Source organism: Benincasa hispida, chromosome 1 (genome assembly GCF_027475165.1).
Source record: "Benincasa hispida cultivar pf3 chromosome 1, pf3_genome.v1.1, whole genome shotgun sequence".
Lineage (NCBI taxonomy): Eukaryota > Viridiplantae > Streptophyta > Magnoliopsida > Cucurbitales > Cucurbitaceae > Benincasa > Benincasa hispida.
Window position 1 is genome coordinate 61,809,569 of NC_143478.1, and position 16,814 is coordinate 61,826,382.

The window sequence follows — 16,814 nt, forward strand, 5'->3', positions numbered from 1 at the left end:
AGAGACAGGAGAAATTTAATAGAAACCAAGAAAATTTAAGGATGATATAAAAAATTTGGAGTGACGAGAAGTAGAAAAATCTAGAGAGTAAAAGTTGGAGAGAGAAAAAGTGGAGGGTTAAAAACCATTGGACAAACAAAAAGTGAGGAAAACTAGAAAAATTAAAATAATATTGTGATTTTTTTAAAAAAATATTGTTGTTTAAAAATAATTTAGAAGAATGTTCTACTCTTTTTTTTTTTTCAATTTAGCGTATCAGGCCGAGTATTCAAAATTCGACAAGTCTAAGTCGAATTTTGAAGACTCAACTTCCATCCCCTTTTTTTCATTTTATTATTTTAATATTTCACATTCTTTTTTTATTTTATTATCTATTATATTCCATCTCACTCACTTTGTTATTATTTTTTATCACCATCTTCTTAACTTAACTCTAAGAAATATCATAGAAAATAGTATCTCATTCACGTTTTCTTCCATAATTTAAAAATAATAAAGTGTAAATTAAAATATTCATATTAATACAACTATTATCTCATTTATATAAAAATAGTTAAAACAATCAATGTGTCCCACAAGGCGGACGTCGTCGATTTCGAGCTGACTGTCGTCGTCGACTTCGAACTTGAGATTGCTCTGGTTCCTCTTGATTTTTCTCCTGTAGGAATATATCAGCATGCAGCGGAAACAACAAAGATCAATAAGAATTCTAATTCATTAATTTTGGTTGTAACTAAAGTATGCTCATACAATAATAAGAGGGTTTCAAGTAATACCTTTGTAGAACTTCTTGAATCACGAATTCAGCTGCAAATCTTCTCCAATTCTTCTTGTAAACCACCTCAAGATATTCTCTACTATTCTCTTGGAGCTTTAGATTGAGTCGTGGGACTCAAAATAAGCTTGAATGAAGGGAATTTGGAAAAGAATTCACTATTGCACCCACTTGAAGAATACCTTCTTCAACTCGAATTTTTCAGCAAAAACTCAATTGATGCATGCCTCATTTCCACCTCAAACTTTTCTATTTATTGCAGGATATTCATGCAAAGAAGAAGGTTCCATGAGATCTAGCTCATGCTTGGTGAATTGAAGCAAGAGCAAGTGGGATTGGTGTGAGCAACTTGGTTGATAGTGGAAAATCCAACATTTCCATTTTTGTGTTTTTTCCAATTTCTCTAATTTACAAATTAAATTTCCAAAATCAATTTGATTTAAAAAATTGAAAACATTTATTAGTTTTTCCAAAAATTAATTTCACATCAAATTAATTTTCTAATAAAATTAATAATATATAATTAATTAAATAATTTAATTAATTTAACATCAAATATTAAATTAATTTTACACAAATTACACCTTTATGAATTTAATATTTAAATTATATTTAAATATTAATTAATTCTCTAATTCTGTTTAATTCCAAAATTAAACACGTAATTATATCTCATATAATTACTAATTCCCCTAATTCTAATTTGAACGTTTCAAATTAACTTACCACGCTGCTCTAAAACTAATCTATTTACAGCTAGTAGAGGGACCTTGCGGACCTACAAATCATGACCTCCAACGATCCGAGATTAATTGACTAAAACTCTTTACACTGAATTAACCCCCCATTCGTTAACTAATGGGTCACTCCACTAAAGCCCAAAGTTCCACTCCCTTCATTGTAGATATATTATGTCCACTCGATATAGCCATGATTAGTAAGTTAACCCTTCACAGGTTGTTCGTAATAACGGCTGGGTCAAATGTTTATTTTACCCCCGAGATTACCTCTTGTTTCTTAAGTCCCACTGATCCTCTAATGAACAATTGATTTATGATCCAATCAATAAATTGAGTCCCTCTCGGGCCAATGAGAGGGTGAGGCCCCTTGTTCAGATTCGGAGTTAGCACTTAAGGGAACAACCTATTTACTATCCCTATTCGTGGGTAGGAGTAAACTCTATCTTGCACCCTATGTCCCCCAGCTATCTACCCGGTCTTACCCTTGAAATGGAGGTTTATTGAGCCGGCGCTGTTGAGCCAACCCTCACGTATACAAATCTAAGGATAATCCCGAATAAACAGGAGTTCATATTTAGCTCAGGATTAAGGTCAAGTTACCTAGGTCATCGCTTTGAAATAGTCAGTCTTAAACAATAAACAACGTTATAAAGTATGAGTGACTAATTTCGTGGTCCAATCTTGTACAATCTCATTGCACAAGATGCCACCACTCCTCATGTCATAACATGTACGAACTAAGATCACATCTTCTGTAGCACTTTACAACTCCTTGTAACAACTATAGAGTAGGCCGCATCCAATAGTGTTACCAGAATAAGATACCCAACCTCATTCATATACTATAGATCATTTTGACTATTTACTCGAACTTGATCCATTTTTATGTCTTCACATAAAGTTTAAGTACTCATGTAATAGTCATGGGTCTTTTAGTTTATTGGATTTCTAAAATGAAATAAGCAATTCATATTTTCAATAATAACGTTTTGAATTTTCAGAATAAGTTTTTATTGTTTACAAACCACGAGTTTTAGGACATAAAACCCAACAGCTCCGGTACCTCTAGAGGTGCTTCATAATATAAATATTCATTATGCTCTCCACGACTGCGATCATGTCCATGCACGTATGAAGACGATGGACCAACCTCTGAATAATAATATTCTAAACCAAATGCTGGCATCATCATCATCGGACTAACATAATCAGTTTGCTCTGCATCTGCATCATAGGGGGCATTTCTTCCATATTGTGGGCAATCTCATCGAACTCATCTTCTTCTTCTCGAATAGGTCCTCTACGTCTAGGAGCTGGTGGAGGAACAATAAGTATATTGTATATATAATGTATCTCCTCCATATAGCGCTAGTTGTCACTACATATAGCAAGAACCTGGTTCGGATCATTTGCAACATCACGGAATATACTGTTGTTCGATCTCTGTGAATTATAAAACAATTAGATATTATTTAAAATAAATTTAAATTAAAAATAATTAGATAATATTAATTTATTTACCAGATAACCCGCAGCTGCTCCTGGACGAGTAACGTAGCGCCTTGTGATATTATTATACAAGTTGATGTAGTTTTGAGTGACATCCCTGTCAAACTGCTCAATAGAAGCCCCTATTGCAATAAACCATGCATGATAGTACCACCGCACTACCAAATGTGCAACTTTTTTGGACCAATCTCCAGTTCTTAAGTTAATGTCATACAGTAGGGGTTCAGTATTAATACAAGGTGATGGGACATCCTATTGAAAACTGAATTGTCTCATCATCCCGTCAGGAAGATGCCATTCACCAATATAAAAACATATGAGAGAACTCATCGTCCGCAATATGTTTTGACCATTTGTAAAGAAATTGGGCAAAGTGTGCATAACAAGTTTGTAAGGCTCCCAAATTATCTGAAACACAAAATATTATATTGAAAAACATTAAAGACAAATACAATAAAAATCTGTATAAAATAATCAATTTGGTTTAGTATTGATGTACCTGATCAAGTTGAAACAGATCAAACATGTATCTATACTAGTTGACTACATGTGTGGTTGTCCTAGTCACACAAAATTTGTCTCTCCACCTAAATTTTTAAATTGATAATTTAGATTCCAAATTTACTAGATCAATCATATCAAAATTAAATTGAACTAAAATAATATATTGAGAACCGTAGGCTCGTCCAGCTAACTGAGCGTCATTTACATGTTGTAGCCATGGAGCCATTATTGGAAATCGCTCCCAAGCCCATAGCTACAAAAGTATCAAAGGCCCAGCTATCTCACGAACTTCAGGTTTTGTTACTTTGCACAGTTGTCTATACAAACATACCAAATATGCTCCATCCCACGAATACCGTCCCGTATCATAGAGGTTAGCTACGTTGGATTTTATGTCCTAAAACTCATAGTTTGTAAATTAATAAACATATTATGTTTTTTTTTTCGATAAAGTTGTTATTGAAATTGTAATCTTGAATCCAATAAACCAAGGTCTTGAGGCTATTTAATGTAGTTTGAACTTTATGTAGTGATATAAATGTGGATCAAGTTCAAATATATAGCCAAAATGGTCTATAGTATATGAATAAGGTTGGGCGCCTTATTCTGGGGACACTATGGATGCGGCCCACTTTGTAATTAGTACAAACGATGTGATCTTGAATCGTTCATATAGAGATATGTGAGTGGGGGCTTCCTATGTAAAGAGTTTATATAAGATTGAACCATGAAATAGTCTCTTTTTACATTCTAAATGTCGTTTTATGTATAAAATTGCCTATTTCGTTAATTGATGACCTAGGTAACTTAATCTTAATCCTGGGCTAATTATGAACTCCTGTTCACTCAGAATTATCCTTAGATCTTCATAGGTGAGGGCATCTCATCATCACTGGCCCAATAAGCCTCCCATTTCAGGGGTAAGATCGGGTGGATAGCTGGAAACATAGGGTGTAAAGACGAAATTCACTCCTACCCATTATAGGGATAGTAGATAGGTTGTTCGCTTTATTAATGAATCCAAGTCTTGAACAAGAAGCCCACCTTCTCCTTGGCCCGAGAGGAATTCGGTTTATAAGTTGGACCTTAAACCAATTATTCATTAGAGGATCGGTGGAACTTAAGGAATAAGATGTAGTCTCGGGGGTAAAACGGTTTTTATGACCCAACCGAGATTACGAACAACCTGTGAAGGATTAGCTTACTAATCATGGTTATATCAAATGGACACAAATATATCTATAGTGAGGGGAGTGCAACTACGGGACTATAGTGGAATGACCCGTTAGTTAACGAATGTTGATTAGCTCCGTCTAAAGAGTTTAGCTAGCTAATCTCGGATCGTTGGAGCCCATGATCTATAGGTTCATTAGGTTCCCTACTAGCTCATATGGAATAAACTTATAATAGTATGATAGAATGATTCGAATTGTTTGAATTAGGTGAAGAGAGAGAAACTGATAAGTAAATGTGATATAGTGGTCGGGTTTTCAGTTTAGAGATACAACTTTAATATTTAAATGTGATTTAAATATCAAGAATATGAATACGTTCATATTCGAAAGCTCTGAAATGATGGAAATGGTCAAAGATGTAAAAAGTCAAAGAGTTGACTTTTGACTTTGAAAAATCAAACTTTGATCGGCCTTATATTCAAATATGATTTGAATTTTGAGAAATGAATGCGGATTCATGCTCGGGAGGTCAAAATTAGTTAACACGGAAAAAATCATAAAAAGTCAAAATGTTGACTTTTGGTCAAAGTTTGACTTTGACAAATGACTAGTTTGCCTTTTGACTATAGTTAGTGGAAAAATCCAAACTTTTGTTGGATAATTCCACTAACAAAATAGTGGGCTAGGTGTTGGCTTATAGTGGAGACATCAAGCCCACTAAGATAGTGGATTATAGGTGTTGAATGTTTATGGATTTGGTTCATGTTGCATGGTTTTTTCTATAAAATGGGCTTTCATTTTGAATGAAAAGATTTAACCAATTTTGTCAAATTTAGTTTTTCAAAATTGAGCTAAAAAAAAAGGTAAAACCCAAAACCAAAATTTCATCTTATTTTTTCCATCTCTTTCTCTCTCTCAGTTTCTTCATCCACCGGGTCCCACAACTCGGTTCTGAGTCCAGAGGATAGTAATCAACTCTAGTGGTGGTCCGAAAGAGTTCAGGTTCAGATTCAGCGAGGAAAAACGTTGTTCGGGAGCTACAAAGGTAATTTTAATTATTGTTTTTCCTTCAATTACATGCATCTTTTCCTTTAAATTAAAAGCAATTAGAGTGTAATTAGGTCCTTATTCCACTGCGTATGTCTCGAGTTCCATCAAACTAATAGTGACAGAAACATCAAGTGAATAAAATGACTTGATTTGTCAGAAAATAGACTTCTACCGATCATTTGCAGTATATATGCTTGCACATATCTCATGACGATTTCCTCGTCTGCATCATCGGCGAGCTCACGGAATTCTGTCCCTAACCATATCAAACTTAACCTTGATTCTTTAATTTTATCGACAGGTAGAGTCATACCGAGGTACAGTTGACAAATTTGTAACTAAACATCATACATCGCTCCGGAGACTGGCTCACCGTCAACAGGTAACCCGAACAACACTTCTATGTCTTGTAGAGTGATAGTGCACTCTCCAATGGACATGTAAAATGTATGCATCTCAGGCCTCCATCTCTCGATCAATGCTGTGATGAGATGCCGATCTAACTGAATGAATTCCAATCTGGCAACTCCATAAAATCAGATGTACGAAGTAGCGGTAGTATTCGAGGATGGAGTGGAATAGTACGCTAAACAACTGTCTCTCGATGCCTATAAGATATTTTGCTAGTGGTATGATCTTGCCATACAACAGATGATCGATGAATCAATTGGTTGTACAAAACATCGGGATCAATAGGTCCTGGATTTAAAACCATGATCTAGAAGAAAAAAAATTATTTATTTCTCAATTAAATATTGTACAACTTAATTTAAAAAAATAATGTACAACTTTATAAGTTATAATAAAAAAAATTAAAGATACAATAAAAGTATCATTTACACAATTGAAATAGTCTTACAAGATAAAAAGTATTAATAATAAAAATCCCTAACTATCTGAAGTCTATCTTAGTAAAGAATGACACTTTCTTCGATTATGACCTAACTGATTACAAAACTCACATCGTTGTCGAGTGATTGGTTTGGTCCAATTCATCTCACTATGGTAATGTGAACTCTTTGGTTTACCAGTTTTCTCAACAAGATGGCTCAGCATGTAAGACGAGCATATTAGGGTGTGTGATCCAGTAATCTTCATGCGATATAGGTTGAAATTGAGGAGAGTAACATTCAGCATATATTGAAAATTTATAGTAGTTCTCAATAAAATCTTTGTAGTTCATGTTAAAATGTGAGCAAACTGTCATAAAATGCGAGCATAGAATGTCAAATGTTTGCCATTTGTTACATAAACAGTACCGCTCGGACCCGTTTAGTCTCAATATTTGAATATTTTCTCCTTTGACATTGAGATTATGACGTCCGGTCTTCACATGAAACACACCTTCACATCGATCGTATGACTGTACTTCATGTTTACTAGATCTTGCAACCCATTTATTAATTTTTTTCGTGTGCGTACCTGAATTTTTACTCCATTTAGTATTATAAATATGCTTGAAACAAATTGTTAATAACATATATGTATAAAATAATATTATCGGGTGTATTTATCTTGACATTCCAAAGCAACTCTTATTTCTTTCCTTCTTTTTTCGAAATAATTTACGCACTTGAAGAATATTATTTGAGCAAGAGAATTCGAGCTCCTTTGAGAACGTCATTTATGCACTATGATAGATTTATCATCATCCACCCGTATCTGAATCCTCCATCATGTGCTTGAGTCCATTGCTCTATACTAATGTTGTAAAAAAAACTCAGACAACTCTAATTTATTCTTTTGATGTCCTTGATGGCTCTGTTAAACTTTTGAATTTGAAATTGACACCCGACACGATAAACATAATTTTTTAATGTGTTAATTTTGTATTTTTATTGAAGTTGCTGACGATATGTCGTAAGCAGAAACATTGGTGACATTTTGGTCTCGTCCAACCATTTGCTGGATTGTTCATTGCTGCGATGATGTGAACATATTGATTTGAAATTAAACACACATCTTCGTGTGTTACAATTTCTCTCAAGTGTTTCAGGAACCATCTCCATGAGTCTGCAAACTCCTCATCTGCAATGATGAATGCAAGTGGAAGAAGATGCCCGTTTGAATCAACTGATGTAGCAATCAGTAACTTTCTTCGATATTTTCCATATAAGTGGGTACCATCTATTTTAATTATCGGCCGACATTTATTAAAAGCTTTTATACAAGAACCAAATACCCAAAATACATAAGTTAGGATAACATGGCCTTCAGTAAGTGTTTCTTTCACTCTCTACTCAACACGTGTTCCGGGATTGGTCTGCTTAACCATATACAGCCACCTGGGTAACAATTTGTATGACTCATCTCAGTCACCGAACACTTTAGCCAACGCTTTTCTTTTTCCCTCCCACACCCTATGGTAAGAAACATGATATCCAAATTTTGATTTTATGTCGAACTGCAGTTGTGCCACGCTGATAGATGGTTTTTCTCTTACAACATCACAAAGTTCTAGTGCAATCATTGATGAATCCAACTGCACATGATTTTGACTCAATTCTGAATAAAATATGTATATTGCTCAACATATTTAGTAATCTCGAACAAGCCATGCGATCTTTTCTTTATTGTACGAAGTCTCCATTTGCAACCTTCTTCCCACTTCTCACTGAATTGTCCAAATTGCCAGTGTCGATTCCACAATCTCATATGGTGCATGACATTTAATAGCAAAATATTTGACCGTATGTTGTTGCATTTCTTTGTCTTGACAAATCACCCCTTTATACAATTGGGTATTGTCAACATCTACAAGGGCTACAATTAGGTCATGTTCTCGAGTGCAATCTAGTACATTCATATCTAAATCGTTGAATGTATCTGAAGGTAACTCGTGTTCATAACCATCAAAATCCAACTCTTCAAATTCATCATCCGTTTCTGTTCTGAAATCTCTGTACTGATTGTTAGCCGTCATATCTTCATCATCACATGGCGATGCAATTGATTCTGCCATATTGTCAACTAAAGTTTTTAAAGTATAAACATCAACTTTTAAAACATAACAATAAACTAAACTTTTAAAACTATTTTTTCAAAGTTAATACTAAAAAAATCAAATATCATAAGAAATATGTTAAAAAAATCACAATAATTTTGTATTAAACTAAAAATACTAAAGTTTTTAAATTATAAACATCAACTTTTTAAACATAACAATAAACTAAACTTTTTTAAACTATTTTTTTTCAAAGTTAATACAAAAAAAAATCAAATCTCATAAGAAATATATTAAAAAATCACAATAATTTTGTATTAAACTAAGAATACTAAAGTTTTTAAACTATAAACATCAACTTTTTAAACATGACAATAAACTAAACTTTTTAAAACTATTTTTTTCAAATTTAATACTAAAAGAATCAAATATCATAAGAAATATATTTTAAAAAATCACAATAATTTTGTATTAAACTAATAATACTAAAGTTTTTAAACTATAAACAACAACTTCTTAAACATAACAATAAACTAAATTTTTTAAACTATAAACATCACAGTTAAATAAAAACAAACAAGAAATTTTAACTTTTTTTTATTAAAAACAAACAAAATACTAAACTTGTTAACTAAAAAAACAATACTAAAATATAGAATATCATATAACAAACGACAAATTACTTCTTGATCTTCAATTTAAAAACAATATTAGAAAAATTAACATTAACATGGTAGACTAACATAAACATGATATATCTGAAATATTATTAAATTCGGCGTAATATAGATATATAACTAATATTAAAAAATTATTAACATCAATATAAGAAATAAAAATGATATATTAAGCATAAACAAATATTAAAAACAAAAAGCTACTAATAAATAAAAATTAAAGTTCAACTCACAAATTCGACCATAGTTCTTTTTTTCCTTCAAAGTGACAACGTTCACCTTTTTTTTTTTTTTTGTTATTTGTTATCCGACAACAACAACTACAAAAAATAAAATAATATTATAATCTAAAACTTATAAAAAAAAATAGTAATTTAGTTGATCAAACATATACCTCTTTTTGAATCTTTATTTCCCGAACAACAATAAAAACTATAAAAAAATAATAATAATATAAGAACAAAAACAAAATTTATAATTATTCTTAAAAGAAAATAGAAATCTAATAGAGTAAATTAACAAACTAGTATAATTTGTGATCAAGGGAGAATTATGGGGACAATTTGTATCAAACGAAATAGAAGAATGTGAAATGGAAATGGAAAGTAAAAAATGGGAGGAAAGAGGTTTTTGATGGAACGAAGAAGGGGGAACAGTGAGATAAAATTGGAGGAGAGGGGTTTCAAATCGACGAAGAAGTGAGGAAAAGTGTGATCTAGGAGGGGGTTTAAAAAGCCATAGGTCGAGTGTTAAACACTCGACCCACGAGAAAGCTGGCCATAGTAAAGTCATGGCCACCATGTTGTGCAGAAGTTTGTCAGCATGCAGAAGCCCAGCAAAGGATTCTTGGCAGAGGCATGGGAAAGGGAATCTTGGCAGCCATGGGGAAGACCTTTGTCGAGTGTTGAACTTTCGACCTAAAGAGGTCGAATGTTAAACACTCGACAAGCAGTATATATCAAGTGCTGAACACTCAACAAGCTCCATTGTCGAGCCTTCAACCTTCAATAAGTATCTCAAAATTGCAAAACAACCACAAATCCCTAAATAGTTTTCAAACCACCATATTTCCCTAATTAGTTTTCAAATTTGCAATATTTCAATAAAAGGTATGAGAAAAACTTATATATATATTTTAGAAATTGAAGAAAATTAGATGTAAATATTATAAAAATTAGAGAGGAATAAAATAAAAATGGAAAAAAAATTTTAATTGAAAAATACAAAATTTCTAATTAGGAAAAAAAAAAAGAGTGAAATATGAGGGGAATTTTTTAACATGATATTGTAGTGTTTTTGAAAAGAAGACACTCTAACAAAAACCACTTAGGATCACATTCCAAATAATTGATAGGGAATCATTTCAAGTGATTTTGGATATTTCAAAAATTACTTTTTCATAATTGTTAAACATCACAATTTTAGAAGAAAAGTAATTTTAGTAATGTCAAAAGTGATTTTGATCATTCTAAAATTACTCTCAAATATATTTATTGTAATGTTTAACAACACCTAAAATTAGTGGAGGTATAACTTATAGAAAAGTTATTCTTATTCTCTCCCCCTCTCTCTTAATAAAGTTATGGTGTTTGGTTAAATAACCAAAGATGATTTTGAAGATTTTAGAAAAAGAAATAATTAACAAGTACAAGAGAAACTAATTTTCTGCCCTTTGAGATATATTTCAATAGACTTTAAATTGTTTCAGTAAAGATTTTTCCATTAAATATGAATGAAAATGGATGCAGTAATTAATGTACGAAAATTAGAAAATATATGTGACATCATTTATAACGTTATTCATGTAAATTGATAATGTAGTTAATATTTAAAAATTAATTATTGTGAATAATGTTGTAAATATTGTCAACTTTAAACGAAGAGTAATAACAATCTTAATGTTTTATGTAGTTGAAACTAACCGTAAACTATGTTATATTGCCTTACAATCTTTATGGTCAGGTGTTGTGTGAATTTCAATCCTGTAACAATTTTTAAATTTGGAGGTTTGAATAAAACATTTCAAAGTGGAACAAACTAAAAAAATATCCAAAATTTTAGGAGTGTTACTGGCCAAAATTTGAATAGTTTCAAATGAACTCTGTTCTTAAAAAAACTTTAGCGAAAAAAATGAGAGATTTTTAAAAATAGAAAAAAAAAGAAAAAAAAAAGAAAACTATTTATACATAATAGTAAAATTTTAATCTTCCTTTGATAGAGGTTGATAGAAGTCTATCAAGACGTTGATAGAAGTCTATCAGTGTCTATCAATATATATTTTTTAATTTCTATAAATAATTTGATTTTTTTATGTGCAAAATTTTTTTTAAAAAAACTATCCGAATAATTGAACTAAAAAATCCTAATTTAATCTGGCCAACACCTTTGAAATTCTTGTTCATATTTTCCCACTTTTTTTCATTTAATTTAGGGTAATTACAATTTGTAACATTTTTAAGAATAATAACAAAGTGTATAACATCATTTAAAAAAATTACAAATATAGATAAGTCTATCAATAATGACTCCTATCATTCATAGACTTCTACCCTCTATTACTATTTAAATTTGACCATATTTATAATTTTTTTTATTATATTATATCTATTAATACTTTAGATCTAATGTCTATATTTGTAATTGTACCTTTAATTTAATATCGTTACTCATTTTCTTAATTGGGTTATCATTTTCGTGGAAGGAAGGTTTACTTGTTCAGTAGCGCACTCCAAAAGCTGTAGGTCAGCGTCTTCCTTTCCCTATCCTTTACCACAACATTTGAGATCGACCCACCTGAAGATTTTGCTTATCGGACCGCTCTGCACTTTTATCCATGAGGTTTTTCTTCAAATCTTCTTTCTTTTTTCGTTATTCTTTTTGTTGGTTTGAGCTTCATCTCATATTGTGTGGTTTCTTTATGTTGATTTTGGGTTGTGAACTTGTATCTCTTGAACTTCTGCCGAAATTCCCTACTTTTTTCATCACGTATCCCGCAATTTTGCTCTTTTCTACTCTAGAAGTCAGTTAATGTTCACTATGGCATTCCCTTTGATTAGTCTAATGAGTTTTATTAAGCTCCCTCAACTTCATTCTCTTGGACCCTAAAAGTGAAATGCATTTCTTTAGAAAATTTTGATTGCGGGTTGAAAAATTATATTGAGATGGGTTCCGAAGGGAGAATAAAAACGAATAGATTCTACTTCTCCAATTCAAGTAAACCAAACGCCTGACCCTTCTTCTCAGTAACTGTATTGTTTTGTTGGCCAAATTGAATCTCTGCAACTACCAAATGAATGATGTAATTTCTTTTTGCTCCACAACACAACATTTGACATAAGGAACTTCAAGAGAGACTTTTATATCCTCGTTTCTCCATGGCTAAATAATGGAAAATAACCTAAATAGCAGACCATTTCTCTTCAACTTGTTGACTGCTGTCTAAACTTTGCTAAGCCTAATTTATTGCTGATGGTTGAATTCTTGTAGAGTGATGTTTTCTATTTTATTTTGCTCACCTTTTACGGTTTCTTTTTGTTAATTTTTTTAAGGTATATCTAATACATTGATTTTAATAAAATTACAGCTGCTAATTCTGTGGCTTGGAGAATATAAACATATTAGTGATACCGTGTGGCACTAAGGACAGAGATTTCATATAATGATTTTGTCGGGATTAAGTGGCAAACCCTCAAAATGTTGTCTTCTGAGACCTAGTGCAAGGATTCCGCGTGAGCTGGTTTCATCTTTTCCCAATGGGAACTTTAGAGAAAATATTGATTTGCAATATCTCAAAAGGTTCTGCTCACCAATACACGTTAGTGTTCTTTTGAATTCATCATTCATTAACCTTGTTGTTTAATGCAGAAGTTGCTGGACGGGTCCTGCTCTTAGATGCAAAACTCTCCAGATTCGGCACACTACGAAGTGTGCATTTGACGCTTCCTCCGAAGATTTTGCAAATGAGTCTGCCGGTAACGTTCTTATTCCATCTTTGAAATGGCATAGAGAATAAGCTGTGTGGCTCGGAAAAGAAAATCATTAGTTGTAGCCTTTCTGATGTGCCAAACCAAACATTCCTTGTGTTAATGAGCTAATGTGTCAAGAGTAGAGTACATGTTTTCAGTCTTCTCCCTACACTCTCAATTTATATGTACATATATGGGATCAAATTGAATTTGACATTGCTAAGTGCTAACACATTACCAGATTTGATGGATGAAATCTTTTTGTCATATTTCAAAGGAGCTTGATGTTAAAGTACTAGTAGTTCCAAAAGTTAAAGTAGTTGGATTAGCCCTTATTTGTTTAAGGCATATTTTCTGCCTCTATGATTCCTATCTTTTGAAAAGATACATTTAACCAATTAACCTTGTGATGGGCCTGATTTTTGTTGATTTTTTCCATTAGCCGTATTACCAAAAAAAAATTACGGCCCAGAAGGTGGAGGGAAAATAGGAAGAAGAAGAAGCAATGCAATACTGGGATTTATAACAATAACATATGATTCTACACAAGATTGTGATAAATTACCTAACAAGTATGGCAAATCTATTCATTCGTATATTGATGATAATATTTACTGCAGTTGTATTAAACAAGCTCCACATTCCATTTTGTCTCATCAGATTATTCATTAACACAATTTCCTTCACGACTCTTTTCTCAAATTAGCTTAACTCATCTCTGAGCTTCCTTCTTGACTTTCTCTGCTAGTGCAGCTATATTCCCTCGAATTCATGTAAGGGATCCATACAAACGGCTTGGCATAAGTAAGGAAGCATCTGAAGATGAAATTCAAGCTGCCAGAAACTTCCTTATTCATAGATACGCAGGGCACAAAGAAAGTGTTGATGCCATTGAATCAGCTCATGATAAAATTATCATGCAAAAGTTCTATGACAGAAAAAACCCAAAAATTGACATCAAGAAAAAGGTCAGGGAAGTCAATCAGTCTCGGGTTGTGCAGGCTATAAGGAGCAGGTTCCAAACACCATCTACAAAGTTCATTCTCAAGACATCAATTGCATTCTTAGTTCTTGGGATTCTCACCATTCTCCTTCCAACCGAGGAAGGTCCAACCCTTCAGGTTGCTATATCACTCATAGCAACTTTCTACTTCCTACATGATCGACTGAAGAGCAAACTCCGAGCATTCCTTTATGGGTACGTCTAGAATTTCATATCGTTTCCCTGTCTGAACTTCATGATAGAAAATAAATATAAACCGAGTACAAAGCATCTTTTCTGGTTGAGTGGCTGGTGACTCCTCTTTTCTCCTACAACCTCTTATAGATCAGAATCTAATGGTATCTGATGTGATAACTGGGTTTGATTTATGTGAGTTTTCCAATGGTACAGGGCTGGAGCTTTTATATTTTCATGGCTGCTGGGAACCTTTTTTATGGTATCTGTGATTCCCCCTGTAATCAAAGGATTGAGAGGATTTGAAGTAACTACTTCATTAATAACCTATATCTTACTCTGGGTTTCTTCTACATATTTAAAGTAGCAAAGCAAAGGTCTTCGTCTATTGTGAGATTCCAATTTTGCTGCGGCCGAGCTTCTGCTCCACACAGTGTTCTGCTTCCTTACCCATTGGGTTGGTTAATGAGGAGGATATTGTTGAAATTGAAGGGTTCTTTGTTTTAGAATTGAAAAAGGATGTAAACTATTACAGATGGAAACTGTAGGTTAGTTGTTTGTTATTATCTTAATTTCATCTTTTGTTGCAATGATAAATCCTTCTTGTGCAGTATTTTGAAAGCGCAAAGCGTATTGAGCTGCAATAACCTTTTTTTTTTTGTTGTGGGGGGGGGTGGTGTGGCGGTGTGGCGGTGTGGCGGTTTAATCCTTGAGGCAAAACCAACATACTTCTACATTGTGTGGACTTAAAGCGAGGTTTAGTCTAAAAGTTTATTCATAAATCATTGTTCTAATTCTTGCAATTTGGTTCTCATAATATTTGGTTCCAATTTAATTTTTGAGTTCAACAAACATTTTAGAAGATTTAAACTTCTAACCTAACCTCTTGATTGAGGTATACCATGTGTTAATTAGTTTAATTATATTTAACCTTTTGACATCATGAATTTGGTATATAAATAAATATATTATTGTTTTTTTAATTCATTCAGATTGCATTAGTAGAAAAATCAAAAAAAAAAAGGGAAAGAAGAATAATTGTTTTAAATGTTTAAACAGTTGAAAATGTTTTTAAGTATAGCAAAATGTCACCGTCTATCAATAGTAAATGACATTTATCACTAATACAGATAAATGGTCTATTGTGGCCTATTAGATATTTTACGATATTGGCAAATAAGTTAGTTTATTTTCTTTATTTCATAACAACCCAGAAAATAAGTGAATTAAATGTAATCATGGAAAATTTTGACTTAATAATTAACAAAAATAATTTAAAAACTAAATTTGACATTGATTCATATAAAAGATTACGATATTATATTTATAATTTAGATGATCTCTAATATAGAATTTTTTTTTTCCGCATGAGGTAGTGTTGTTGGACCCAATCCTATATTTATGAGAAAATTGCACAAATCAAAGGTGGAAATAAAAGAAAAAATCGCACCAATGATTTTGTGCTCATGTTCTCGTAAAAACATTATAAGTATTTATAGGTAGATAAAAAACTAACCACTAATATATAATTATATACTACTAACCTTAAAATTCTTATTAATCGTACCCACTGAGTCATTAGGTCACCTATTTCCTTTTAATTTGCATGTACGATATATATCCATGGAGCAGTCTCACTCAAAGAAAGACATTCCCATCCTCACATAAAAAATTGTGGTCACTACTCTTTGGATTATCAATTATCCCATGTGAGTACTCACTTAAAAATACATCTTTATGTGGCCACTACTTTTCTCTGCATTTGTATCACTTGAAAATATATTTTTTATTGCCAACATGAACCTAATTTAACTGAGATAAACTTGTATTATCAATTTTAAGGTAAACTCGATCCATTCCACATGTCGATATCGTTGATGTATATATATGGTTGAAAATTGGTTTCCTTAGTTTTCATTCACATTCATTATTTATTCCATAAAAGATTCTCATTGAAAAGAGAAAACACATATCTTAGTTTTTTTTTTTCAAATTAATTTATTTTTAAAGTACAAATATATTTTTCTCAAATTAAAAACTAGGTCAAAATACTATTATAATCACTAAGGGTTGTTCAACTTTAGTCCATGTAATTTGGAATGTTCACATTTAGTTGTTGTAGTATCAATAAACCTAAAAAATAGGCTAACTAGTTTTAGAGTTTGAAATTTATTTCTAACTTGTCTGAGCGTAAAAGAATAAAATAAATAAAAAGTAACATCAGTGAGTTAACCTAGTGATAAAAATGAGACATAGTCTCAATTAAAATGGCTAAGAAGTCAAGGGTTCAAACAATGG

At 32.0% G+C, this 16,814-nt stretch overlaps 1 protein-coding gene across 2 annotated transcripts; it reads left to right on the plus strand.

Moving 5' to 3' along the window:
- Positions 1 to 12,035: 12,035 nt before the first annotated feature.
- LOC120080743 (DnaJ (DUF3353)) lies at positions 12,036 to 15,137 on the plus strand. 2 transcript variants are annotated; one of them, XM_039035401.2, is made up of 5 exons: positions 12,036 to 12,212; positions 12,958 to 13,169; positions 13,239 to 13,345; positions 14,093 to 14,537; positions 14,733 to 15,137. In XM_039035401.2, exons 2-5 carry the CDS (start codon positions 13,033 to 13,035, stop codon positions 14,881 to 14,883), a joined length of 840 nt encoding a protein of 279 aa, XP_038891329.1. In that variant the 5' UTR covers positions 12,036 to 12,212; positions 12,958 to 13,032; the 3' UTR covers positions 14,884 to 15,137. The 2 variants fall into 2 exon arrangements, with proteins under 2 accessions (XP_038891329.1, XP_038891406.1); XM_039035478.2 differs by having other exon boundaries at positions 12,053 to 12,212; positions 13,242 to 13,345.
- Positions 15,138 to 16,814: the final 1,677 nt, after the last annotated feature.